At 39.2% G+C, this 27,028-nt stretch overlaps 2 protein-coding genes across 12 annotated transcripts in view; one reads left to right on the top strand and one right to left on the bottom strand.

The window, feature by feature from the left end:
• The window catches only part of LOC140224051 (uncharacterized), a 101,985-nt gene extending 87,249 nt beyond the window's left edge, over window positions 1–14,736 (bottom strand). Inside the window, exons 1-2 of one of the 3 annotated variants that reach the window (XR_011899291.1) lie at window positions 3,884–14,736; window positions 1,882–2,072 (exon numbers count right to left, since the gene is read on the bottom strand). Coding sequence is in view for 1 of the 3 variants with exons in the window: in XM_072297132.1 (XP_072153233.1) it covers window positions 9,056–9,889 (834 nt within the window). In the remaining 2 variants the exon portion in view is untranslated. Of the gene's footprint in view, window positions 1–1,881 lie in introns of all 3 variants that reach the window. The other 2 variants (XR_011899292.1, XM_072297132.1) reach the window with 2 other exon arrangements.
• Window positions 1–27,028, top strand: part of PsGEF (Protostome-specific GEF) — a 516,326-nt gene that overhangs the window by 48,484 nt on the left and 440,814 nt on the right. The window lies entirely within an intron of this gene.

Here is a 27,028-nt window from a genome sequence, read left to right as displayed (position 1 = left end):
TTCCAGTGTACCAGCTCCGTATAGAGCCGCAAAGCCATAAAATCTTATGATTTTTCCGCTGACCTATTTTATTGAAGGGTCATAAATTACTGTTGAGTTTCAAGGACAGTGTTTTCCAAACTCGAGAATCGACTCTTCTCGGAGGTTTTTTATCTTGGTCCCATCTAAAATGAGCTCCGTTTCACGAAACTTTAGATTGATACATAGATGTCAGATTGTATAAAAAAATTGAGTTATCCCCTGTATGGTGGTGCATAGCTATAGCAATCTTCGTGTCTTAGTTACTTTTTAAAACTTTATTTTGGTTAGTTCAACCAAATCGATTTGGTTGCTCAACAATTTTTGGTTAAATGTGCTGGAATCTTAAGTTACTCCGAAAAATTTGGGGGGGGGGGGGTGAAGAAAACGTCATTTTGAACGAATTCACTCTTGTTCCTCACAATGCTTTAAAGAAGTACACTATGGAAGAAAAATTTCTTGTAATAATATTTTGACTTAAAGCGTCGTTTCTTGTCGACGAAATTGGTTTGTTTTTTTTTTTTTTGTTGGTTAAAGAAACGTTGTTTTTTTCACAATTTTTTTTTTTAAATTTAAACTTGTCGATAGCAAAACGACGCTTTTTTAACTCAAAATACAAAAAAAACTGTCATCAAAAAACGACGCTTTAAGTCAAAATAATATCTCAAGAAATGTGTTTTTCAGTGTAGCAACTACCGCGTGTGGAGATAGCGCAGAATCACCCATGCAATTTGTGTTCGATCCTGTAAGTTCACACCTGCGGCAAATCTACAATCTGGAACTTGCAGTTTTCAACCGAAATATTTTGCCAAAAACCCAAAGAAAAACTAAGCCGAAAATATTAACATTCCTGCTAAAAACGATCATGTTGGTATCAACATGGTGCAAATCATCCATGTGCAAATAGCTGAGATGCCAATTTTCGGCCATTTTAACCTGAAACCGGCCGCCATTTTGAAACGGCTTAAGATAATGACTTCGGGTTTGCGCAAAAAAATTTCTTTTTTTATGCTCTTTTGAACGAGGTATCACAAAGGGGGTTTTCCCATTTGAAAGAAAAGTTGGGGTCCGTTACCCCTCAAAGGGGGGCCCCCGAAAATTTTAGGGGGCCAAAAAGTAGCTCATGTTGACCTAGGAACATCCTCCAAGTTTCAAATCTCTATCTCAATTAGGTAAAAAGTTAGATGGGGGGGAGGGGAATTTCCTAACACCCTGTAGAATGGTAGCACGCCCTGTGAGATTCCTGCAATATAGTTTACAAGTGTATTTTAATTTTAAGTTCATTCTAATTTTACCATGTGATAAAATTTGCAAATAAATTGTGTAAAAACTTGCATTTAATTTGCAAAGTTTTTGCGACATTGTTTTGTGTTAAAAATTGCAACTGAATTGCGTCAAAAAGTGGAGTACAATTATAACACATTCATGTTATGTCTGTTGCTTCGCTAGTTGACCTTTCCAAGTAAGCAGAATATTGCAAGCAATACTCACAGTCCAAGCCATTTAAGTTCATGGACTTCTACAGTTCGACAGAGGATCCGCTACTTATTATAATTCTTGTATATTCTTTCATACATAAGCAAGAATTTCCCTCCAATGCTGTACTGAGGAGAGTATTTACTTTCGGTGCTAATCTAAGGACCGTAGCCATTTACTTTCAATACTAAACCAAAGACAGCTGATCATCTATCACACTTTAAGTAATTGTGCGTAACTAAACTTCTGTGCGTGCACTTTAGCATAAATCAGAGGAATTTTTTTTTTTTTTTGGCCAACTAAAACTTAATACATATTAAAACTCTATTTGGGGGGAGGGGGAGGGGGGGTAAGCAAAATACAGAGTGTCCCAGGGTTACTACTTACAGAAACAGCTTCAGTCGCAATCTTTACAAGCGTTGAGCCATTCCGCACCTACAAAGACCGCTTCAAGTAGTGTCGATGGATCCCGGTGAAGCAGACTGATCCAAAAACTTTTGATTCTTCTTGCTATTAGAGAATTCTCGGAATTTTTACGGATCACCGGAGGCACTCTTATAACTGCTTCATTTTCTCCTCTGAAAGCGAAAAATAATGATGACTTTCATTCAAGCAAAACACAGAGACGGTTAAAGAACATCTTTTAAAGTTGCAAGAAATCCTCATATGGTTCTTTAAGTACCACACGAATGGGCAACACCTCTGGAAGGATTATATCAATCCCAAATGAGGGTACTCATTATTTGAGTCAGTTGTTTGAGGAGACATCATTATCTTCTGCTTTGAAGGAGTAATTAGTGGCACACAATCGTGTGGCTTTTGATGAATGTCGTTAATGGGCCTGTTGCAAACTTTTGCTAGAGCAAAAATAAGAGTTGTTTCTTATAGATAATGCCTCAATAATTACGATTAGCGCATCGGCAAAGTCTGAAATGCACTCATAACTTCACAATCTGCGTAAGAAATTTGCGTTTTTTTAAGCTTCCCGCTTCAAAAACGATACTACGGCACAGGTGAACATTTTGTTAGAGGAGTCGCTCCATCGTCGGCGATATTCATCATGACAGACGCTTGCGCGCAGTTCCGCGCGTAATTCGAGGAGAGTTCAAGGTTAATCAATTCGGGCGTGGAAAACATGAACGTTAAAACACGCCGATTGTTATCTGGTCTAATCCAGTTCAGGTATTATCTCGTCCCATCACACGTGTTTTGGCGGATTGGCGTCGGCCATGATGAGTACCCTAGTGTAAATATTACCTTGCGGTGAGCTAACCATCACCTTGCGGCAAGGTATCGGCCTTGCCACCCTCTCTGAGCCCTATCCGAGCCCTCACCGAGCTAGTTCATGGAACTCGACGACCGGGAATAAAACCGTATGACAACCCTGTAGACCCAAATCCAGACGCAGGGCGCGAAAAAGGCGACACAGCATCGGGAAATACCCCGTGTTGGGTACGATTTTTGTCTCCAACGTTACCATGCATAATTATTCCCAGTCGTTAAGTTCCACGAACTGACCCGGCGAGGCCTCGGATAGGGCTCGGAGAGGGTGGCAAGGCCGATACCTTGCCGCAAGGTGATGGTGAGCTCACCGCAAGGTAATATTTTCTTTAGGGTATTGCCGACGATGGAACGACTCCTCTTACAAAATGTTCACCTGTGCCGTAGTATCGCTTTTAAAGCGGGAAGCTCAAAAAACCGCAAATTTCTTACGCAGACTGTGAAGTTATGAGTGCATTTCAGACTTTGCCGATGCGCTCATCGTGATTTTTGAGGCATTATCTAGAAGAAACAACTCTTATTTTTGCTCTAGCAAAAGTTTGCAACAGGCCCATTTAGAATTTACTTTACAGTTCTTCACGAATTCTTTAATCTACCTATTTAAACTTGCAGATGACGTGTACCACAAAAAACGGAAGACGTTTTTGAGGAAATATGCAAGAATCAACTAAATGGAAACCATATTTCCTCATTCGGTTGAATTATCAACAAAATACAGGAACACAAATAAATCAGAGGCAGTACGCTTCTAAGTACACCCAAAGATAGAAAACCGCGTAATGGGACCATCGCAGCAATGTAGTATGAATGAAACACTTTTTCCTGAAAATGTATGTTCAAAAACTGCCGAATATTCGTAATTTTTTGTAATTTTTTATACCGTTTGAATGGCCTCAAACTCTCGACCACCACGCGTCACGCATCCCGACAGTATGGTTCCTAGCTTGCACTGTTACAACTCGAAGAGTAAAACGTTACCTTTTCGAGAACTTACACATCATACATTTTTGTGAACGTTTCTCCGTTGTAAAAAGATAAATAGAAGATAAATAACCCGCAGTATAATTCGTTCACAAGCGGACAAGAGCGTTCGAAAATGTTTACTCACAACCGTCACAGCTAGACTCTGCAGATAAATGCTTCTACAAAAAAGCGTGTAAGTAGCGCAAATGTAATCCGGTCGACGTCGGTGTTGCCTACGGATGCCCTGAAGTGAGAGAAAGTATTTATATCATTACCAGGTTGAAGTTTTCGGTGAATCGCAACGACATTAGTTGGCGAGCAATAATCCTGTTCACTGAGGAGCTCACGACTGTCACGTTCCTTATTTTTATTGTGAAATGTTTTTCATTGAAATCATGCATACCATTTGCGAAAGAGTATATAAACTAAGCAAAAATCTGCTGCTTATTTGTTCGTTTCCAAGGATGGTGGCTCATGCTGAACTTTTCTTCTCTTATGAGTAGAATATTTTAGCGATATGTGTAGGATTTCTACTCATATAAGAAGGAAATTCTACTCGTGTGAGTCAGCGAATTCTGAATAGCCTACTCATCATTTTTAGCAGGGTATAACTTCGATCGATTTAAATTTGTTGATATGTTAACATTTAACGAATTCGGTTTTTAACTTCCCACAATTATGAACTATTAAATCATTCGCATTTTTTCTTTTCGCACATGGCACGAAGTGACTTGCCGTAAATGTTTTACGAGGCACAGAACCAGGTCGATGTGTAATGAATTGCGCTCGGCTTGATAGTAGATCAATTGTGAAGAGGGAGCTACTCGTAATTTCCAAATCGGACCACTGAAAACCGATTAAGTCGGTAACATGTATTACGCCTCCTCTAATAGCAGGGTTGAATTTACGGCAACCTACAGGTCCGCGCCAAGTCAATCTAGTAGGATTATTTAGAAGAGCATTGTTATATCGAACAGAGGCTGCTTTCGGAGCGTCATCGATACAGGGTCAAATTTTTTTTTTTTTTTTTTTTTTTTTTTTTTTTTTTTTTTTATTAGTACATAAATATAATTGTACAAATAAGTGCTTATAGACATTTACGATGTCTTTTTAAGCTAAGTATAACTTTAAGTGATAACTTAAGTATTATAAACATTTAAATTTTAAATAACATACAATTTAGTTTTATCCATGTTAAATATTAATAGTAAATACAACCTCTAGATATTGAGGGAATAAAAAGTACAAAATTATTTCTGAAATAAAAATGTCTTTTTGTTTTAATTTGTTATCGTCTTTTGATTTTATCGAGATGACTGTGGTCGACCGATCCCGGTCAAAGACCCAGGAACCCCTGATCCGTCCGAAGGTACGGGGAGGCACACTTGCTTTAAGGGAAGAGTTTAGAAAAGCCCTGAATTCCAAGCTCATAGGGCTTGCGTCTTTTCAACCTGCGACTGCATCGGTCCCATTCCAGGAGCGCAAGCGCTTCCTGGTTGGGGTGCCGATGCAATCTCAATTCATATGCAGAGTACATCTTGGTGATGTAGTCCTCTACAGAATCAATGTTGAGGTCAGCGCGAATATCTGCATTCCTCTCGTACCAACGAGCTTTAACTATACTTCTAAGAATTTTCATCTGCATAACTTCGATTTTATCTAAGTTTGACTTGGCTGCACAACCCCACAATTGGCAACCATAACTCCAAACCGGCCTCAACATTGTCTTGTAGAGGAGCAGCGTAAGTTGTAGTGAAAGCCTAGATTTGCGACCCAAGAGCCACTGCATATTTGAGAATTTTAGTCGCAGTTGAGCGACTTTTTTCATAATGTGGGTACCCCACCTGAGCCTGGAATCCAGATGGAGGCCGAGATATTTTGCAGTTTTATCATTGGGGATTTCAGTTTCCCCTAATCGAAGAGGGATGTGAACAAAAGATCTGTTCGTAAATACCACCTCTACTGACTTTGTCGCATTTAATTTTGTTTTGTCCTTTTCGGTCCAATGATTTATTTTATTTAAATGTATTTGTGCGTTTTGACGTGCCTCCCTGTAACTCCTGGACGAAGATAACACGAGAGTATCGTCTGCGTAAATGCCCAACTTTCCCCCCCTCCCAGACTGTGGGATGTCTGTAGTGAAGAGAGAGTATAGAAGAGGAGAAAGACATGAACCCTGCGGAACCCCCGCCTCAATCCGTCTAAAGCTCGAAGTCGAGTTTTCGTATCGTACTCTAAACTGTCTTCCCGACAGGAAAGAGGAAAGGAGCTCCACATGATTGCAAGGGAGCATCTTATATAGCTTTTCGACGAGACGCTCGTGCCACACACGATTAAATGCCTGCGCCACATCAAGAAAAACCGCTACACAATATTCTCCTTTTTCAAGGGAATCTTCAATAAATTTTGTGACTCTATGAAGTTGGTCAACAGTGGAATGCTGAGCCCTAAAGCCAAATTGGGCGTCTATGATTAAATTTTTGTCTTTTACTATCTCGTTGAGTCTTTTTATGTACAGCCTTTCGAAAAGTTTGCCGATCACTGGCAGTAGAGAGATAGGTCTGTATGAGGCCGCTTCAGCTGGGGGTTTATCTGGTTTTAATAGTACAAAAATTTCTGCAATTTTCCACTGAGATGGAATATATTTATGTCTTAGAACAGCGTTAAAAATTGTGACCAGCTTCATAATGGCTTTTTTGGGAAGATTTTTTAAGATCATTCCCGAGATCTTATCGAAGCCAGGGGCTTTTTTCACTTTGATTTTTCCCTTGATTTCTTTAATGAGCTCAGAGGGAGAGATGGTTTTAATTTTTGTTGGAGGTATTTTCTTGACCTTTTTTCGGGGTCTCAATGTTGATATCTCCCCCTGCGTTTGCGGGTTGGAGACTGAGCTGTCAGTGGAAGAATCCTCTGAATCAGATGAGAGATTAGGATTGATGTCACTGTGTGGTTTAAAGGCGTTTTCGAAGTGATCTGCTAAAATTTCCGCTTTTTCAGCGTCAGAACTTGCCCAAGTTCCGTTTTTTTTCCTTATGGGGAATTTCAATTGTTTTGGGCGTTTTAAATATTTTGTGGTTGCCCAAAGGGAATAATTTTTGTCGGCTAGTGGGGAGAGAGTTTCGATAAAATTTTGAAATTTAAAATTAAGAAAATCCTGAGTACGTTTTTTTACAATTTTGTTTAAACGATTGAAATGGCTTTTGTCTTCTGGAGTACCAGAATTAACTGCCTTTCTATGTGCTTTTCTCTTTCTTCTGATTAATTTCAGAAGATCTTTCGGAATATTGTATGGACGGGGGTTATTAACTGCAACAGGTGTATTGTCTATTGCACATTGTTTAATTTGTTCCACTAACAGTTCAGTCTCCTTATCTATGTCCGCTGGAGAGGTGACTGGAACGCTGTTGTTTATGATTTTATCAAGATCCTCTCTAAATTTTTCCCAGTTTGTTCTTTTGGAACAAATTGTGGGAGGTCGGTTGACTAGAAGAGGATTCGTGAAAATATTAAGAATAACTTTAGCATGACCACTTAGCGGGGGTGGTAAAATATCACATAAGGTCTTATCAATTAAATTTACATTCTTAAAAATAAAAAAGTCGATAATGTCTGGATTATGTTTGGGGTCGTAGGGGTAATTTGTTGGTTTACCCGGAGAAATGAATTGGCAATCTGATACGTTAGCCGCTTCCAAAAGGGATTTTCCTTTTGGGTTTGTAATTTTGGATCCCCAGCGAGGGTCCTTGGCGTTCCAGTCCCCTGCTACCATAAAAGTGGGACCCAGTTCACTTAAAAAATTTGAATAATCTTCAGGACGAAGTACAGATTTGGGTGGAGTGTAAATAGAGGCTAAGTTGAATTCACCGATTTCAGTGTCTATACAAATTACTGCACTCTGAAAGGTTGCAGTTTCGATTATTTTAATCAAATTATGCTTGATGTTATCTTTGATTAATATTGAGGACCCACCTCTTCTTTTGTTTTCCGGGTGTAAAGCATTATACATTTTGTATCCTACGAAATACCTTTTGAAATCGTTTTTCGTGAACCAGGTCTCCGACAGGAGGGCTATATCAACATTGAAATCCCTTAGCGTGACATTGAATTCCTCGGCCTTCACCCCAGACAGGCCGCCACAGTTCCACGCCATAAAATTTAATGATTTGTTGTTGCTCGACCGTGATTGCAATCGAGCCATATCATTATAATCAATGAACTCATCATCCTGTTCTGTAACAAATGAGTCATTATTAGTATTAGACAAAAAGACACTTTCATTATCGATATTACACATGAAATAGAGAGAAAAAGATGAATCATTTTTCCAAACGATTTATCTTCTCATTCAACAATTGAATTTGAATGTTTAATGATTCAATTGTTTTAAGAAGAACGTTAATGATATCCGTTTGGTTGGAAGATTCCGGCGTTTTGATGCCTGAAACTGCTTGAGCAAATGATTTTTCTAACGGTTTAGGTTTGTTTGCCGTATTTGTTGAGGCCTTATTTTTTAAATTAGGAAAATTTTTCCCCGATTGAGGGGGGGACTTTTTACCTTTCAGTTGATTTCTCCTGGCTAGTTGGAACTCTTTGGCGAATGGGCACCCCCTATAACTAGCGGGGTGGCCAGTAGTGCCGCAGTTTACGCATTTGGGATTCTGTATGCGTCCAGGGAAAGGACATTCTGAATATATGTGCTTTTCACTGCACTTGACGCACCTAGGGGTCTTAAAGCAATAATTAGAAGTATGTCCCCATCCACAGCACCGTTTACATTGGGGAACTACGGAAGGGTCGGTTTTTAATTGCTCAATTTTAACAATCGTGTGAGCGATAGACTTAATTTTAAAAATGTTTTCAACTTTTTCTGAGTGGTCGAAGTCCAATTGATGAATTGGAATTTTAACCATCTCAAATTCTTTAATTTCCTTTTTTGAGGAGGGAGGGGGGTCTGATTTTTCCTCTGCATTAGCAGTTTCAAGAGTTTTTGATCTGGGCTTTGTTTTTTCCACTCTTTTGCGGAGACATACTGCAGCCTTAATTTTAAAATTTTTTGATTGAAGGTCCTCAATAATTTCTTCCTCCGGGATTGAAGGTGGGAGGCCTTTGCAAATAACTTTGATGTTTCTTGTGTTTTTATTACTGTGAGAGTACCATTGGATATTCTTTTCTTTAAGTTTTTCAGAAATTTTTCTGAAGGAATCTTCTGACGAGGGGTTAACTTTCCATGTTTCATTGTTAAGAAAACGGATTGAAAATTCTTCTTCTGGAGAAGCTTCCTTTAATAAAGATTTCATATCTTCAAAATTTTTAATTCCTACCACTTTAATGGGAGGGGGGGGGGAAGTACTTTGTTTGACTTATCGCTAGGCTTATCACTAGGGTTGTTATTATTACTATTAGAATTTGACTTATCCTCTAAAGTTGAATCTTGTTTGGAAGATTCGCCGTTGGAGTTTCCCCTCTTGCGTTTCTTCCGTTGTTGCCTATATGCAAGGCGTTTAGAACGAAATTCTGGATCTGAGTTGGCATCCTCAGAAAGCGAGGCCTCGTCAGGATCATCTTCGATTGTAACCATCTCCTCATCCTGTTGTTGATTTTCTTGCAGGGCATCAAATTTGTTGCTCGTTGCAACTGTAGATTGGTTTTGCACTGGGTTTGGATCTTTGGAAACATTGGAACCATTGGGTGGTTGATTTCCAGCAGCAAATTGAGTAATTTTAGGTTGCCCAGTGGTAGTGGGCTTACGAGAGTTCTTGGTTAGATCCTTCACACTAGATTTAGGTGTTGTATTTGCAGAGCTAGAGGAGCTTGCGTTCTTACAATTAGATTGCTTTAGTTCATTAATTTGCGCTTGCAAATTTGAAATTAGTACTTGATTTTGAGCTTCATTCTCTTGTTGTTTATCTAGAATTAGTTTGAGTTGATTAGATAACTCACCATTCTTGTCCACTAAAACTTTATTTTCTTTAGTAATGACTTTAATAACATTTTGTGATTTAGTCATAAAGTCTTTCACAGTTTTATGATAGCTGTCACTATTAAGGATTGGAGCTAAATCAACATTGACCAGTTCTTTCACTATATCGTCCTTAATTTGATTATAAGTCGAATCTTCACTGGATTTATTTTCTTCACCTACCCCCGCCATCGCAGGGGTAGAAAGGGATAAGTTTAATTTTAACCGATTTTAAAAGTTTGAGGTTAAATCTTTCAGGCACAAGCTGCCACGGCAGCAAAGACACTTGAAAACGAAGGCGATTATCACGGTTGATAACAAGGAGCGCTGAATAACATGCGACCGCACGGTTGGGCTTATCAGACAGCACTGTACAGGGTCAAATGGGGTGAATCACCTTTTTTACGATTGCTGTTTTGTTCGTTCGCAGCCTGTCCCGGATTAGCCTCAATCCTGAAGAAATGGGGTTCACTGATCGGCATCGCTTACAATTATTAGCACCTTGCAGGTCTGCTTGCGCAGCAAAATAAGTTAAAGCCAATAACTCTGAAAATAATGTTCCTTTTATGATTGATTCACATAATTCCTACCATGCGTGGAGACTTTTTAGGGGATTTTACAGGTGAGCATTTGAATCAGTACAACTGAGGGGAATGGAGTGTGCTAGACCGGTAGGTAGGCCGAACGTACAGATAAGCAGTTTCACGGAGACTGGACAATTTTTGGCGCCGTAACAGACAACACATTTTCGGTCATATTTTTAGTAGTACCTGATGATAAAATCACTCGAATTGTTTTGCATTAATCTACACAGGGTTACGTGTTATAACGCTTTTCAAAGATTTATCGCCCTACTTTTCAATTTTTATATATAAATGACCAAAAACGTGCTGTCTGTTACGCTTACTTTTTAGCACGTAACAGACAGCACATTTTCGGAATTTACAAAATATTAATTAAGAAGTAGAGCAAAAAATAATTAGAAAGCGTTATAATTCGTAACCCTTTGAAGATTAGGTAATGCGAAAAAATTCAAGTGATTATTATCTCTAGGTACTAAAAATATGACCGAAAAATGTGTGTTGTCTTTTACGGCGACAAAACTATTCCAGTTAGGTATCGTGAAACCACCCAAATATACCTCGCCGTGTAAACGCGGAACACACTGAGATGTTGGAATATTGCCTAATATCGATTAGAAAGCGCAAATTTTTAGAAAAACTCACAAATAATTTGATTATAGTCGTAATTTCGTTCAGCACCGTCACTAAAAAATGTTGAGTAAAATATTTGAAACTCCGTTGAAAAATAAACTTTCTACGGTAGAAAGTCACTGGAGCCTTTGAGGGGAAATCAAAGCCAGTAAGTAAGGACAAAAATCGGACCGTGTTAAGCAGAAAGGCACCAAGCCACATCAACTATTGTCACATTTAATCAGACAATTTATTGTTTGATATGAAAATAATTGTGCAGATTTTTGTGCAAATTTCAGTGAATTTGTTCCCTAATACGAAGAAAATTCCTTAAAATTTTCAAAGGAATCCGCACAAACGTTCTCTCATAAAAAATTAAATTGGCCCGTTAAATTTAGCAATACCTAGATTATAGGGATTGGTTTCTTCCAGCTAAACGCATTCCAATTAGAGTTGTGATTCAAATTCCACTCATTTGATTTGCTGGCTTTGATTTCCCTTTAAGAATAGTGTGGATCCAATAGCGTTCAGCCATCCTTTTACTTACAGTATCAGCTTTTTTCTTCTTTTTTTTTTACTTGGCGGCGAAAGTCAATCCCGATTGAGTTAACGACGTTTTACTGCAGTAGTGTTAAAAAAGGTGGCAGACACTCTCGATCACATCTTCACTTAAAGATGTAGGTATACTCTCTTGGGCAAAATGCCTTTTTACCATTGCAGCATCTCAAAATCTGAAACTATTTTATAAAACCTTAATACCTCCTCGCAATTTTCCACAGATGCTCTTGAATGAAAATAAAATAAAAAAATTACTGAAAGACAAAAGTTTTTACTGTGTTTTTCTTGAAAATTATTCGAAGGAATGTGTTTCTGTTGCGTCTGCTTGAAATATGTGATGACGCACACTGTAAGCAGCACTGCAAGACTTAAACGTCATTTTTACGAAAAACTTCGCATTAGGCTTTACGGTATCCTTATCCAAATCGGTAGTGGTGGCGTTCTTATGATTGTAAAGCTTTTGCTCTTTCTTTGCTCGACAAATGCCGCCCTACCAGTTTCGAGGATTGTAATTTTGAGAAAGGCCCTTTGTCGGCTAGAATTTATGAATCAATGCTGAGAGACTGGCATCCAGCGATCCGCACGCATGCACGGAATAGCGGAAAGCCATTAACGTCGCAGATTCATATAAATCATGCCACTGATTCCGTCCTGTTTTGTGTCCAGCGTGCTTACGCGTCCGCATCGTCCGCTGTATGGTTGAGATTACTTGGGTCATGAGGCTCCGTCGCTGCTGCTGGTCGGACTATGTTCAAGTTTTTTTTCCCCCTTTTTTTATGGCTTTGTACCTTTAAAAATGCCGCCCGAATTCGAAACACGCTTGGATAATGGAACACTATTGGAATGGATCAATCCCAGCTTCTGAGTCTTAATTCTCATTTTTGGACTGGGTTACTCGGTAATCGCTCCAGGTTCTCCGACAAACCTCACTGTTCACTCTTTTGGTCCTCCACGGACTTTTTGTCTCCGAAACTGATCTCCGTCTTATTCTCAAATAGCTCCAACAAAAACGTTCTTCGTCTAAAAATCCAATCCAAGTCTCTCCCGGACGGCAGTATGTGCTCAGTTAACTTGCATTGCTCGTGTAGGCTACACACGTGAAGTGTGGCTGGTCCAGTCAATTGGCAACTCTCAGTGAAACGTCCTGTGTTCTCAAGCGTCATAAAATGACATCGCTGAAGAGACACTGATCCCTTGTGTCCTTGTCTTGATGTCAAAGAGGTCCTTATGAAAACTGTAATGATTTTGGCGCGTATACGTAGTATACCGCCTTTGCGATCGTTTCGACCCCCCACTCGATACAATAACCAAGTCCCTTAGTTCCTTACCGAAAAGTGACTACCGCGAACTTCTGAGATTTTCCAAAGCGTGTAAAAAGTTTATTTATCCGTCAATAATTATGATTTAAAGTTGTTTCTCATTCTGGGGCCCTCTAGTTTATGTGTAATGAATACCAAGAGTCTACGTTACTTGGTTTTTTTTTAAAAAAAAAAAAAAACCTTAGAAAGCGACGCGCTGATTTAAAATATGCATATATAAGCAGAAACAAGCGAACTGATTCGAGGATGGCTGATCAGGTCGGCACTATTTGAATGAGAATTTCACTTCTTCGTTTTGTTTAAAACGTTGCTTTGACAGAGCTCTACACCCCTGTTATGCTTTTCAAAATTTGGTATCCCTGCTCTGATAGCAAGGGCCAACCATGGGAAACGTAAGTGCAATCTTTGATGAGCCTCGAGACTCATTAGACCATTAGCTAAACGTGGCTCATACAGGAATCCACTTACCCCTCTCTTCCCCACGCGCCTGACCGCAGCGTCGGCATCTCATCGGCGCTCGTCGGATAACAATGGACTTGGGTCCCGGCGCGGCCGTGTTTTTAGCAATTTTTTCTTTACTCTCCGTCAAAACACGATTTAAAAGAGGTCTCATTCATAAAAATCGGCCAAATAAAAGAGAAGTTACAGTATTCAAAATCTGAAGATATCAACAAAACCTCGAATTCTCCAAACAAAAAATAAAATGAAGGGGAAAAAATAAATGTATAAATTACAATTAGATGAAATTGACCTCAGAATTTGACAAGCAATTCCATTATATAACGGAGAAAAAATTGGGAGTATTTACAAAAAAATCGCCTCTTGCAAGGGACTTCCCTAGTAGCAGATTTATATAAATTTTTTTTTAAAGAAAGTATAAATTTTAACTAACCTAAAAATGAGATGCATAATTAGTAAGCATTGTTTATACTCCCGAGGTATTAACGGCTACATATATGGAAACCCTCGCTGTATAACAGTTATGCATTGCGTAGTGGCAGATTTATATAAAAAAAAATTTGAAGAAATTATAAATTTTAACTAACCTAAAAATGAGATGCATAATTAGTACGCATTGCTTATACTCCCAAGGTATTAACGGCTACATATATGGAAACCTTCGCTGTACAACAGTTATGCATTATATTGAGCCAGTTTTATATAAGGCTTAAGTGAAAGTTTCCTTTCCCTGCTAAAAATGTTCCGTGTGGATGATTTCCATGAAGTTGATTTCCATGAAAAAATGACACGGAAAAATGGAACAGGAAATATTTCCATGTGGCTGATTTCCGTGTGGCTGATTTCCATGAAAATTTTTCATGGAAACGAAATCATTTCCGTGAAAATTTTTCATGGAAACGAAATCATTTCCGTGACAATTTTTCATGGAAACAAAACCATTTGCATAAAAATGATCACAAGAAGGTTTCAGTACCATCCAAATTGCTCACGGAAATTAAATAAATCTTAGAATCAAGACAAAGGAGACAAGCGTCCCAATGGGAGCACATGATATTTGGACCATGCAGACATGCTCAGTAAAATAGAAAATGAACAAACAACACTCACCAACTCGCTCAAATCTGTAATCCACTGGGTCAGAAAAATCCACTTGAAGACAATAAATCCAAATTTCCGATTAGAACTAGTGCAGGTACGAAGGAACTTTTGAAAACACGATGAGTGCATTGTAAAAATATCTAAAGCACTCTTTACCGTAAGAGAAAAATTAGCACCATGATTTAATAGCTGACCAATACAGAACACCACTCTCAGAAAAGCACTGACACAACACGATTTTTCAGTTTAGTTTTAGAGGAGAAAGCATTTTTCAACAGATGCGACATCATAGATCCACAGCTTAAATAATTTCACGATTTACTACGATCATTGATGATATTAAGGTAGCCATCGATTCTCTACCCGACGTTCCTTCCACACATGACAGGAAACGTCTACAGGCATAGAGCAAATGGCACTGAGCAGCAATGTACATCTGATAAGGCAAGCTCTTGGAAGTGTCGATCTGCAAAAATACAAAGCGGGAGACAGATCATCAAATTGATCTAAGTACCTATGGTTAATGGCCGTCCTTGGAGACAGACAATAAACTACGTAACAATATATCAACCACCTTTTGATAACAGAACGAATTTAAAATGAGAGCAAGATCCTTCCTTATGGAGGGAGGGCCAAGAAGCATTTAAAAACGGAACATTTTACTACTTACAGGTCAGAGCCACTGAATAAAATACATTCCACCAGTCAATAAAATTTTAAATTTTGAATGTTGATGGATAACCTGATTGCCAGTATACATTGAGTTGAAACATCTGATACGTAGAGGGGTTCATTCTCATAGAAGCTTTCGTAAGTAGTTCCAGATAGGTACTTTAAAATTAGACACCGGTCAAATGTAGTACAAGAGAGGAAATGGGTGCAACAAAACTTTAATTGTCCTTGATTCTTTTGAAGACACAAGGGAAACGCAGGCAGTATGAGGATGTTCCAACGGACTACCTATAGCACTCGCCTGCAAGAGTTGGGAAGTTTCTACTTGTGATGAAGTCCGCGGATAATAAGATTTGCACTTAGAGAGTGCAACAGAAGATCCACCATCTTGATTCTGGTCTTTCCCTTCAATGCTAAATAGATGAAAGATTATCTCCCTTCCCACGGAAGGAGTGGATAGATTTATTAGACGTAGACTCTTCGATCAACTTCATAACCACGGTTAGGAATAGCACATGGTAGTAAATGCATTCGCAAACCAAGAGAATAGAATTCACGATTACCTCGCTCGTTAGAAAATATCGACTGAATTGTAAATCGGCAAAGAAAATTAAACTCGAGTTACTTGATCAGTATAGCTTGACATGACAAATGTGTAATGTAAGTACAAGGTGACAGGCTCATACTTAGGTGTGTCCGTCGTCAAGAAGTGAAAGAGAGATAATTTACCTGTGTTCGATGAAACTGAGTATAGTCAAGTAGACGCCGATAATACAATCGATTCTTCGTTAAGAATCATGAAAAGTAGATCAAATTAAGTTTTCATTTTTAAATTCACGGCATGGCATTGGCATGGCTTGGCTGGCTGGGTGGATTGAATTGAACAATGGTCCGGAGTTCCGAGTGCGAGTTGGACATCGAACAGTTGGACGAGGGACCATTCCCGCGGTTCCGCCTTTTGCCTCTTTATCGAGGTTGCGTATGAAAATGAGTGAAAATCAGCCGCTATAATGATTATAGAGAGCCAGTTTTTGTATTTTAATCCTTTTGAGAACATTTGCCTGATAATTATTTAGATAATAAATACAACCCTGGAAGTATCGGCAAGGAACGATTATTCCAGGAACTAGGAACATCTTCACAAAAGTTAGGTTATATTTATCTCTCACATCACCACATCACCTCAAGTAAGTAATTTAATGAATAATTTTTCACTTTCACACCTTTCACAAAAGAATCAAGGACAATTAAAGTTTTGTTGCACCCATTTCCTCTCTTGTACTACATTTGACCGGTGTATAATTTTAAAGTACCTATCTGGAACTACTTACGAAAGCTTCTATAAGAATGAACCGCTCTACGTATCAGATGTTTCAACTGGTTTCAACTCAACGTATACTGGCAATCAGGTTATCCATCAAATGATCAACATTCAAAATTTAAAATTTTATTGACTGGTGGAATGTATTATATTCAGTGGCTCAGACCTGTAAGTAGTAAAATGTTCCGTTTTTAAATGTTTCTTGGCCCTCCCTCCATAAGGAAGAATCTTGCTCTCATTTTAAATTCGTTCTGTTATCAAAAGGTGGTTGATATATTGTTACGTAGTTTATTGTCTGTCTCCGAGGACGGCCATTAACCATAGGTAGATCAATTTGATGATCTGTCTCCCGCTTTGTATTTTTGCAGATCGACACTTCCAGGAGCTTGCCTTATCAGATGTACATTGCTGCTCAGTGCCATTTGCTCTATGCCTGTAGACGTTTCCTGTCATGTGTGGAAGGAACGTCGGGTAGAGAATCGATGGCTACCTTAATATCATCAACGATCGTAGTAAATCGTGAAATTATTTAAGCTGTGGATCTATGATGTCGCATCTGTTGAAAAATGCTTTCTCCTCTAAAACTAAACTGAAAAATCGTGTTGTGTCAGTGCTTTTCTGAGAATGGTGTTCTGTATTGATCAGCTATTAAATCATGGTGCTAATTTTTCTCTTACGTTAAAGAGTGCTTTAGATATTTTTACAATGCACTCATCGTGTTTTCAAAAATTCCTTCGTACCTGCACCAGTTCTAATCGGAAATTTGGATTTATTGTCTTCAAGTGGATTTTTCTGACCCAGTGGATTACAGATTTGAGCGAGTTGGTGAGTGTTGTTTGTTCATTTTCTATTTTATTGAGTATGTCTGCATGACAGATGTCATCCATTATTACTTTGCATGATGCATACTTAGCTGAAAGATTCTCTTCACACATGCCTAGTGGAAGATACATGTGGGTTTGGAACTGCTAACATGCGAACTTTGAAAAACTATGCTGCTATGATATAGAAAATCCTACAAGTCCAAGAAGGTCTATGCGCTGATATCAATTACATACTGACATATACCCGTCAAACAAGTTCCCATGGCCGTCATAGATGGCCTGCCCACAAAGTATGTCTGAAAGGGTGGCCCTAATTTTCATCAAGGAGCTTTGAGTACACCATGTACTTTTTAAGATTATTGTGCTTATTATTGCTTTCACTTGAGTGTAGATGTAAGTACATACTAAGCTTTTATCCATCATACATTTTGGCACATTTCTTTAATTATTGAGCTTCATAAAATTTCAGGGGCTGAGATCGAAATCATATCATTAAAAAAAATTGGTTCCAGCAATTCTTTTCAAATTCTTTACAAAAAAATTTAGAGGATTTAATAACTGAAGATAAAAACATAACATGCTAAACACTACCGAAAAAGTACTTAAGTGATGACCAAAATTGAGACTTTTTTCGATCACCCTGATATGGGGATCTTCTTCACCTCCTTTCTAAACATACGCCTGAGAAGAAAAAATTTGACTGCTAATGCAACCCGCAACAATGATCGTATAGCTCTTCTTTCGGTTTTTTCCTTTTTCCCTTCATTTCCCCCCCCCCCTTCCAAAACTTATGATTTTTCCTTTTCATGTCATAATGAGCCCATAGCACAGAAGTTTTCAAAAATGATTGGAATTCACGAAATTTCATTTTATGAAGTTACATATAAAATCTTGCATCTCTGGTTTGAACCGTATACCGAGTATAATTCCTTGGCGCGCACCTTGCGGAGCGCCTTCAACATCGTAGTTATGCTTCAAACGTGACACTCACGCTCCGATGTGTAATTTTCGCATGTTGCGCATGTCGGAGCGTATGTCCAGTTTAGAATTGCCCAAAAACTGAAAGATTTTAAAGCCGCGAAATTCATGTTTACATCCGCAATTTTTATTTCCATGCCGAACTGAGAAGGGGATTTTCAATTCCATGAAGGCTTGATGGAAATGACTTGGTTTCCGTGTGAGTTGCATGGAAGTGTTATGAGTTCCATGTCGAGCTCACAAGGAAATATTTTCATTTCCATGAAGACTTGATGGAAATGACTTGGTTTCCGTGTGAGTTGCATGGAAACGTTATGATTTCCATGTCGAGCTCACAAGGAAATGTTATGTACAGTGCGCAAAGCTCAACAAGAAAACAGTCCCCGCTACAGTCGCTTAGGTATACTGCCATCACACGTCCGCTGCTTAACCAATGTGTCGGCGCACCATTAAAGTTATACATAATTTTTATTTGTCTTTTGTGCAGCGATTATATTTTATATGTATAACACAAGTGCTGAACGATCCCCAGTTTCTTTATTTAATATTTATAATACCCTTATACCGCGATAACACGTTCGCTGCTTAACCAATGTGTCGGCGGACTATGAAAAATATAAATAATATTTATTTGTCTTTTGTGCAAGGATTATAAGTTAGATGTATAACCGATGTGTCGGACAATCTCCCATTCGTTATGTTACACTTATGCATGCATTATACTGTCTTTCTATGTTCCAAGTATAACCGCTGCATTGAAAAGTTAATTGCTTTGTTACATACTCCGTTAACCGCGGTTATACATGAGATAAGTGTATCTATCATCTCACATTAGTTATAAACTTTAAGTAACCATTAAGTAATCGTTATTTATTCTTTATGTAATGCCTGCACTTCCAAAGTTTTTATATATCCATTATGTAACCGTTACGCATCCTTTATTTCAAAACGCCATTTATATAACCATTAGTTCATCCCTTTAGAAACCCTGCTACTAGGGTTCCTTGCAAGAAATTCGACCTGAAGACGAGGGTCGAATACTGCCGTGCTAAGGAAGAACGCCGTATGAGCATTCGATAGTTACCAAATTTTCTTCGATAAAATATTAATTTTTGAGGAAAATTATGCATTTTTTCCTTTGAAAATTGCAGACACTTTAGATCAAATTACAAACAAAATTATCTAAGAAATTGGTAGAAAAATATTCAAAAATGTTCCTATAAATTAGTTATTTGCCGAGGAAATTTAGCAACGCCTGAAGGCTCATACGGCGTTTTTCTTAGCACGGCAGAATAGCAGCAGCACTCCATTAAATACACAGTGTGGCCCAACGAGTTAAACATTTTTTATATGTCCAGATCTAAAATTCTTTTTATTTTTAACTACAGTGTCTCTTGAGTCGTTTAAGCAAAAAATAAAATAAATAAATAAATTCCGTCGAGATTCTGCATAGAACGTAAAGGCGCTTTAAAAGTATTCTGAGGCTATAATAGCTGAATCAACGGTAGTAAATCCCGTTATATTATTAAAAAGAAATTGACTCCATAGTTTAATGCCTTAGTTTCTTGAATACGATTATTTTAAGCCTTCAAACATTTATACCATCAGTTTTAGGCATGAGGTGATTTCCTGAGAGCATATGGTTTTTCGGGATTGAAATTACTTATTATTGTTTCATGAAAAATAAATGCACCCAAAATGACTATCGCATATTGACTTTTACATATGTGCACTCACGAAATTGATTCGTAAATTCAACGTGTGGGTGCATCGACCATATCAAGTTTCTGCGATATTTTACGGCAAATCGGTAGATTTTCGGGATGTAGATTTCTTACTTTCGATTCATGAATGAATAAAGCATGGACAAGGTTGAACTTCTTTGCATGAAAAGACGTTTAAAATAACAAAATCAAGACATATTTAATGCAATTGCATTTATATCGAGTCAATTTCTTTTCAATAATATAACGGGATTTATACTACCGATGATTTGGGTATTTCAGCCCCAAAATACCTTAAAATCGACTTTATCTTCCAGGAGTTCGACAGAATTTTTCCTTTCTTCGCTTAAATTATTCCGCAGCACTTTTCTTCAAGAATCTGGTAAGATTTTACTTTAGGCAGATCAAAAAAAAATTCGTTCGAATAGTTTCTACATTCACAATACACGGTCTCGTCAAAGTGCGTCGTTGAAGTGTTGGATCGTATGAATTCTCTTGTTGTGCTGCTTGCCTTTTTTGAAATCTCTGTATGTAAATGAAAACTAAAGGGGTTGTAATGTGCGAGTTAATGACGCGCCTTATCAACACATTGTGTTGGAGTTCACTGCTTGTTTTTTTTCTTTAAAGAGATGAAAACAAAAAACTGTCATAAAACTGAAACAAAAATTCAAAGAAAAAAAAGGAATGGGCCGGCCCATGCACCAAAAAAAAAAAAAAAAAATAGATACATTGATATGTCCCAACATTTTGGCATGTTTGACAGACCCAGTCTTGCCACCATCTATGAAGTTGTTAACAGAGAAGCATTTTAAGTAGAGGTAACATAATATTCGCAATAATACCCTGAAGTTCAGAAGTTGGTGAGGCGTCCTGTCAGAAACAAACAAGGAATACGGCATGCTTGAAAGCTGTGAACTTGTTCACTCATGTGTGAATATCTTTCAGTGAATGATTGGATGATGATTTCATGAAGGACTGATCCTCCTTTTGACGATGATACTTGTTCATGTATATGCAAGAGATACGATATTCATCCTGTTATCTACCACCTGTATTTATGGCCGGCCGGCCCATTCCTTTTTTTCATTCGAATTTTTTTTTCAATTTTATGACGGTTTTTTGTTTTCATCTCTTTAAAGAAAAAAAATTCATTACAGTTTTCATAAGGACGTTTTTGACATCTAACCAAGGACACAAAAGGAATGATCAGTGTCTCTTCAGCGATGAGTCGGAAGGGATCGAAAAAGTTATTGATCAGAGATGGGCATATACTAGGGAAGTTGGGCCGATTTGATATCATACCTACTCCTTTAAAGCGATGGATCAAATGTGTTCAGGCCATCGTACCTCATAGGTGCTTAATTTTTTTGTGTGGAAATCATTGGGGTGTATAGTATACTAGGGGGCTACGCCCCCTGGCCGCTACGCAGCCCAACCCCGTGAAGGCGCTCCGCGCCATCAATGGGCCGCTTCGCGGCCCTATTTTTACCCTCCTATCAGTGGTAGTTTTATTTTTCCCCTAAAAAATTACGATATGAGGTATACTTTCATTTTAAACTTTACTTAAAATTACTTTAAAATTAAAAGGACTGCTTTTGGAATGACTGCTTGATGAAATATTGCAGTAAAACAATGAACAATGATAGTCAGGTAATAATTAAGATTTCATTAGTCGGGGATCGATCCCACATTGAGTTCATTGTGGACGCACTCGACGTCTAAGACGACTCGGCCACCGCTCTAATTGAGGATCACGGCGCGATTCTTGTGAAGATAAGTGTAGAGCTGATGCGCAGGCTACACAGCTACTGCGCAACCTCCTTGACCACTGCGCATCCTCCCGCGCATAGCGGTAGCAGCACCGGAGCATTCAGTAAACTCACTCACTTTTATAACGTGATTTTAAAAAAACCTGGGTCCTTTTTCCAAAATCTGATTACAGCGGGCTCATCTAGGGCCTATTACCTGTCGATTTACGCAAGAATCATAGAAATCGGCCCGGTAGAACGCTCAAACGAACTATGACAAAAAGTATAAATTTACATTGTTTAAATGGGAGAATTCGCAACTTTACCACGTAGTATAAAAAAACCTGGGTCACATTTTGAAAATCTGAAAAGAGTTGGCTTATCTAGACACAATTGCCCGTCGATAGCCGCAAAAATCATGAAAATCGGCCCGGTAGAGCGCTGGAACTAAGCGTCACCAGTTTCGCAAAATTAGGAGGTCTTGGAGCTTATAGTATAGATATAGATTGCATGGGCATGAAGGAGAAAATTGGGCCGTTTTGATAACATTTCCTTTTAAATGAAAAGTCCAAACGGTACCGACTGCCATCATATTTTCTGGATGTCTGATTTTTTTTTATTTTTTTTTTTGGGGGGGGGGGGGGTAATTAGGGACATTTTTTTGAATTGGGTCAAAATGTTGTTCATTAATCTTAGTTTTTTTTTTTTAAAAAAGACACCGTGGAGTCAGTCCCTTCATCCAAAGAGTCAGGAGTAACTGCGTGAAAAGTAATAAAATCAAAAGGAAGGACGTGCATACTGAGGTTTTGTCTGCGACAGAGTTCATTTTGATGCTATTCCTGGAAAAATTTATAATATACAACAAGTCGTGGACACGCCTAGCCGGGGAGTGCCCCTGGACCCCCAGTTCTTTGCTTCGCGATGAACTTCCGTCTCACTCCGCGAGCCGCCCCTGCTCCACATAGTTTTTAACTTTAATGAGAAGACAGCATCTTCTTCTTCATGCTATTTTAAACCAAGTTTCATAGAAATCGATGGGCCGGGAGCAGAGACCACATTATACAGCGCGGCCGCCATCTTGGATTTTGAAATGTTGAAAATTTGACAAAAAATTCGAGTTTCCCGTCGAAAAATACCTTCTTCACTCCGAGTTTCATGAAAATTGATGGAAGAGGGCGCCGGCATAGCATTTTAGGACGCGGCCACCATCCTGGATTTTGAATTTTTCAGAATCTGACCAAAAATTCGAGATTCTCGTCGAAAAGTACCCCTACACAGTATTTTCACCCAAAAACCGTCGAAACATACCCCTTGAGACCCGAAATCTCGTCGATAATGCTGTAATTTCACGCGACACGGTTGAACCTGTTCAGCACAGTGTGCGTAAACAGCCTCGTATCCCCAATGCATTGGTATAGGAAGAAACAACTTTTCGCTCTTGTGGGCGTTCTGGGCAACGTTTTCTGATCGGAATAATTTTGATCGACATATACATACATGAGTCGCTTTCATAGCGCTCTTTGGCGCTGTGCGACACCTAATCACCACAAAACTCGGTCTTCCCACAGGTCATCAGAGAGTTGACACTCCCTCATTTCATTTAATACCCCCTGTCGTCACCCTCTCACTGGGCGTTCCCTTCGTCTCCTCCCAGGAGGAACCCAATCAAGCACCTTTTTCGGCAGCCTCTCTTCCGTCATCCTCTTGACATGACCGTACCTACCAGACAAGCTGTTTGGTCATGACGTCGAACACGATGTCATTTTAGACTTCCATGATATGACGTATTATCTCATTACGGACCCGATCTCTCCAAGAAATTTCTGCCGACCTCCTCTAGAAATCCATCTCCGTTGCTCTTAGCATATCCTATGTGTCCATTTCTTCAGCTGCCAAACTTCGCATCCGTATATTAATATACTTTTCACCACAGCGTTGTATATCCTCCTCTTGTTATCTTTGGAAATCCGCTGATCCCAGAGGATTCCATTTAACATCACTATAGCCTTCCTTGCTAAGATGTTCCTTTCCTTAATAGCTTGATCCGTCCTTCCATCCTGGGTCAACCGCACTCCCAAGTACTTAAAGTACTCGCAGCCTTTGATCTGCTGCCCATCCTCCAACTCAATGTTTTGCTGATCACCGCCAAAAGTCATCTTCTCAGATTTGGATATGCTGACTTCCAGACCCCACTTCCGATACTCTTCTACTAACTTGCGCATCATGTATTCCGCGTCATCTTGATCTTGAGCAACCACCAGCTGGTCATCAGCAAAGCACAGAGTGAACAGAGTTTTAAAATCATCCAAGGGGACACCCATACCTGAACATTTCCTTTTCCATTCTTTTAGCACGCACACGAGATAAATTTTAAATAATGTTGGCGACAAACAACATCCCTGTTTTAAACCCTTAGTCACATAAAATCCCGCTGACAATGTTACCAAAGTTAAGTGCCATAGGGGGTTGTCAGCGGGATTTTGATCAACACTCCTCATGATAATTGCTAAGCGTGTACCAAGTTTAAAGGGAATCGTTTCGGCCAATTTTTCTCTAGGAGGTGCAGGGTGAACCGGTGAGAGTAAGTAGCCGTGATTAGCTCACTTTGCGAGCTGACATGCCTAGCCGGGGCGTGCCCCTGAGCCCCAGTTCTTCGCTTCGCGTTGAACTAGCTACTCGCTCCGGGAGCCGCCACTGCCCCCGCCCCACATAGTTTTTAACCATAATGAGAAGACAACTTCTTCGTCTTCATCTTCATTTTCACCAAGTTTTACAGGAATTGATGTTTCAGGAGCCGAGACGGAAATAAAGAGCACGGCCGCCATCTAGAATTTTGAAATGTTGAAAATATGTCCAAAAATTAGAGTTTTCCGCTAAAAAATACCCCCTGATACCGAACTTTACGATAAATAATTTTAAGACAGCATATTAGGCCACGGCTGCCATCTTGGATTTTGAAATTTTACAAATCAGACCGAAAATTCGAGTTTCCCGTCTGAAAATATATCCGGTTCACGAAAATCGATCGAACAGGAGCCGACTTAGCATTTTAGGCCACAGCCACCACCTTGGATTTTGAAGTTTTCTAAATCGGACCTAAAATTCGAGTTTCCCGTCGAAAAATACCCCCTCACAGCGAGTTCCACGAAAATTGATCGAACAGGAGCCGACTTAGCATTTTAGGCCACACCCGCCATCTTGGAATTTGAAATTTTGAAAATCTAACCGGCTGACGCCTTAAGACTGCTTCTCGAAAGCTCCAGAAAACTCCGGAGATTCTCGAAAAAGACGCATACAGGGCCTCAACTTTCCTGCGCATCGCTTGAAAACATATGAGAAAGTTCAAGAAAATTCCAGAAAAACCATCATCAGTCATCTTGTAGCAGGTTTGTAAGTCCGGGAAAATTCTTAACACTCCAGGAGTAATGATGGTCTGCTTTGACTGACGTTTCACTACGCTAAGGAACCCCGCACAGAGCATGGGGTCAGCGGCTCTCGATGAAAGTCGATGAAACTTTAATAGATTAATATAAAGTTCATAACTAAGGGAAAGCCAAAAAATTAGCTCACTATTGCGAGTAGAAGCCGAGATATTCGCGATTGAACCCGGAGTATTTTCTGTGCGGCGGAGGTAAATTCTCCGTGTCGCTTTACCTTCCTTGAGCACTTCGGCCGGAAAACCTCCTCTCCCCACCAGGTAACTACGATGTCGCATTGTTTACACTCACTCCTTCGATTAGGACACTTCCTTCGGGCTGTGCGATATGGAGTTCCCTGCCTCTCGCACCTCTCCCGTGTCGGCGCCGCCGCCGGTCGGTTTAATCTGAAATGTAGGTGCTGAAACAGAATTGACAGATGCGGGGAGAGGGAAAGAATACGGCATTCGCACCGGCCGAGCGCATAAGCACCTATCTTTACGTGAGTGACGTGAGGTCTGATCGAGAACGCCGAACAACGAGAGGAGAGGGGACTCGGAATTCTTCCGCCATGCTGCGGCATGATAGAAAATAGTCCGGATTCAATTGCGAATATCTTGGCTCCTACTCGCAAAAGTGAGCTAATTTTTTGGCTTTCACTGAATTATGAACTTTATATCAATATATTAAAGTTTCATCGACTTTCATCGAGAGCCGCTGACCCCATGCTCTGTGCGGGGTTCTTTTGCCGGTTTTTAACTTTGACCCCACGCCGTGTCTCCCCAAAATTTTTGGGGGGCTTGAAACTTCGGGAAAAGATGGGGCATTGTTAGGTGAATGAATAGGGCAAGTCTCAAAGGTATCCGCCCCGAGCCCTAAATGTCCCGTTTTGCACGTAGTCCTTTGAATTCAGCGACCCTAAAAACATGAGCACACCAAATTTCATGATAATCTGACCATTTCCTGATTTATGGCCACAATTCGGCGCCCCCAGACCATAGTGCCGGCCACCATACACTTAGATGAATTTTTCAATGGTTCTCACAATTTTTAAAAATACAATTTTGCCATTAGATAAGAGCTCCATTACAGCACTCCATTAAGATAGACATAAACCTGACAAATTTACACTAATGATTACAACAAAAATTCACATGGATCTTAAGTCTGAATGAGTTTGATTCAAACCCTGCCAACATTAGGTAGGTAAAATAACATTTAAGATTTCACACCAATTTAAAAAAATTCTAATTAGTGTTCAGTTGAAACTTGCTGAAAAGGATACCTATGATAATGGATATACTCACTGCTAACTTCCAGTGTTTTCTTCATAATTTGGTGTACTGTTCAACTGCGAATAAAGATTAACAACATTTGATTGCTTGGCAATTTTATCATTAATCAAAAGTCGTTAAAATTCTTATATGAACAGCTGTCTGACCAGTAGAACTTTTGTATACTCACTCCCTGCATCCTCGTAATATTTTCACGCGAAGTGGTGAATACGAAAGTGCTTACACATCTCATTTCAATTTGGTTGAGTTGTGTAGCTTCAGGATGGATTTTAATACCTACTTAGTGTGCAAAATGATATGTTTCTGGAATCTCTGTGCTTTTCCCAATTTACACTTTCAGACACATTAGACTATTGCATTATGACTCTTTTCATTTTGCTTTTTGTTAGCGGGTCAGTCAGCGGAAATGTTTGATTAAGCTTGGTCTTATTATAATTCGACAACCACACGAGCGGAGCCAACAAAGGAGGCTTTGTTGATCCTTCAACTCACAGTTTTTTTAGTTTACGTGGTGAATTCAACATGAATTGTGAACAATAAAAAACAATCAATCACCAAGTTTTCATGCTGATTTCACAGTACGACAAAAATCACACGGCTTTAAAACTACGGATTGGTTATTTTTTCTATTCATCTATTGAGTAAGAAGTTGATTGATAAATTGGCCATTATGTAAACTTTCAGTTTGCAAGCGCCGTCGAAGAATTTACGCATCTGCGCAAA

The sequence above is a fragment of the Bemisia tabaci genome, chromosome 2 (assembly GCF_918797505.1).
Source record: "Bemisia tabaci chromosome 2, PGI_BMITA_v3".
NCBI classification, from domain to species: Eukaryota; Metazoa; Arthropoda; class Insecta; order Hemiptera; family Aleyrodidae; genus Bemisia; species Bemisia tabaci.
The sequence above is the reverse complement of the archived record's forward strand: the minus strand, read 5'-3'. Positions and strand labels throughout refer to the sequence as shown.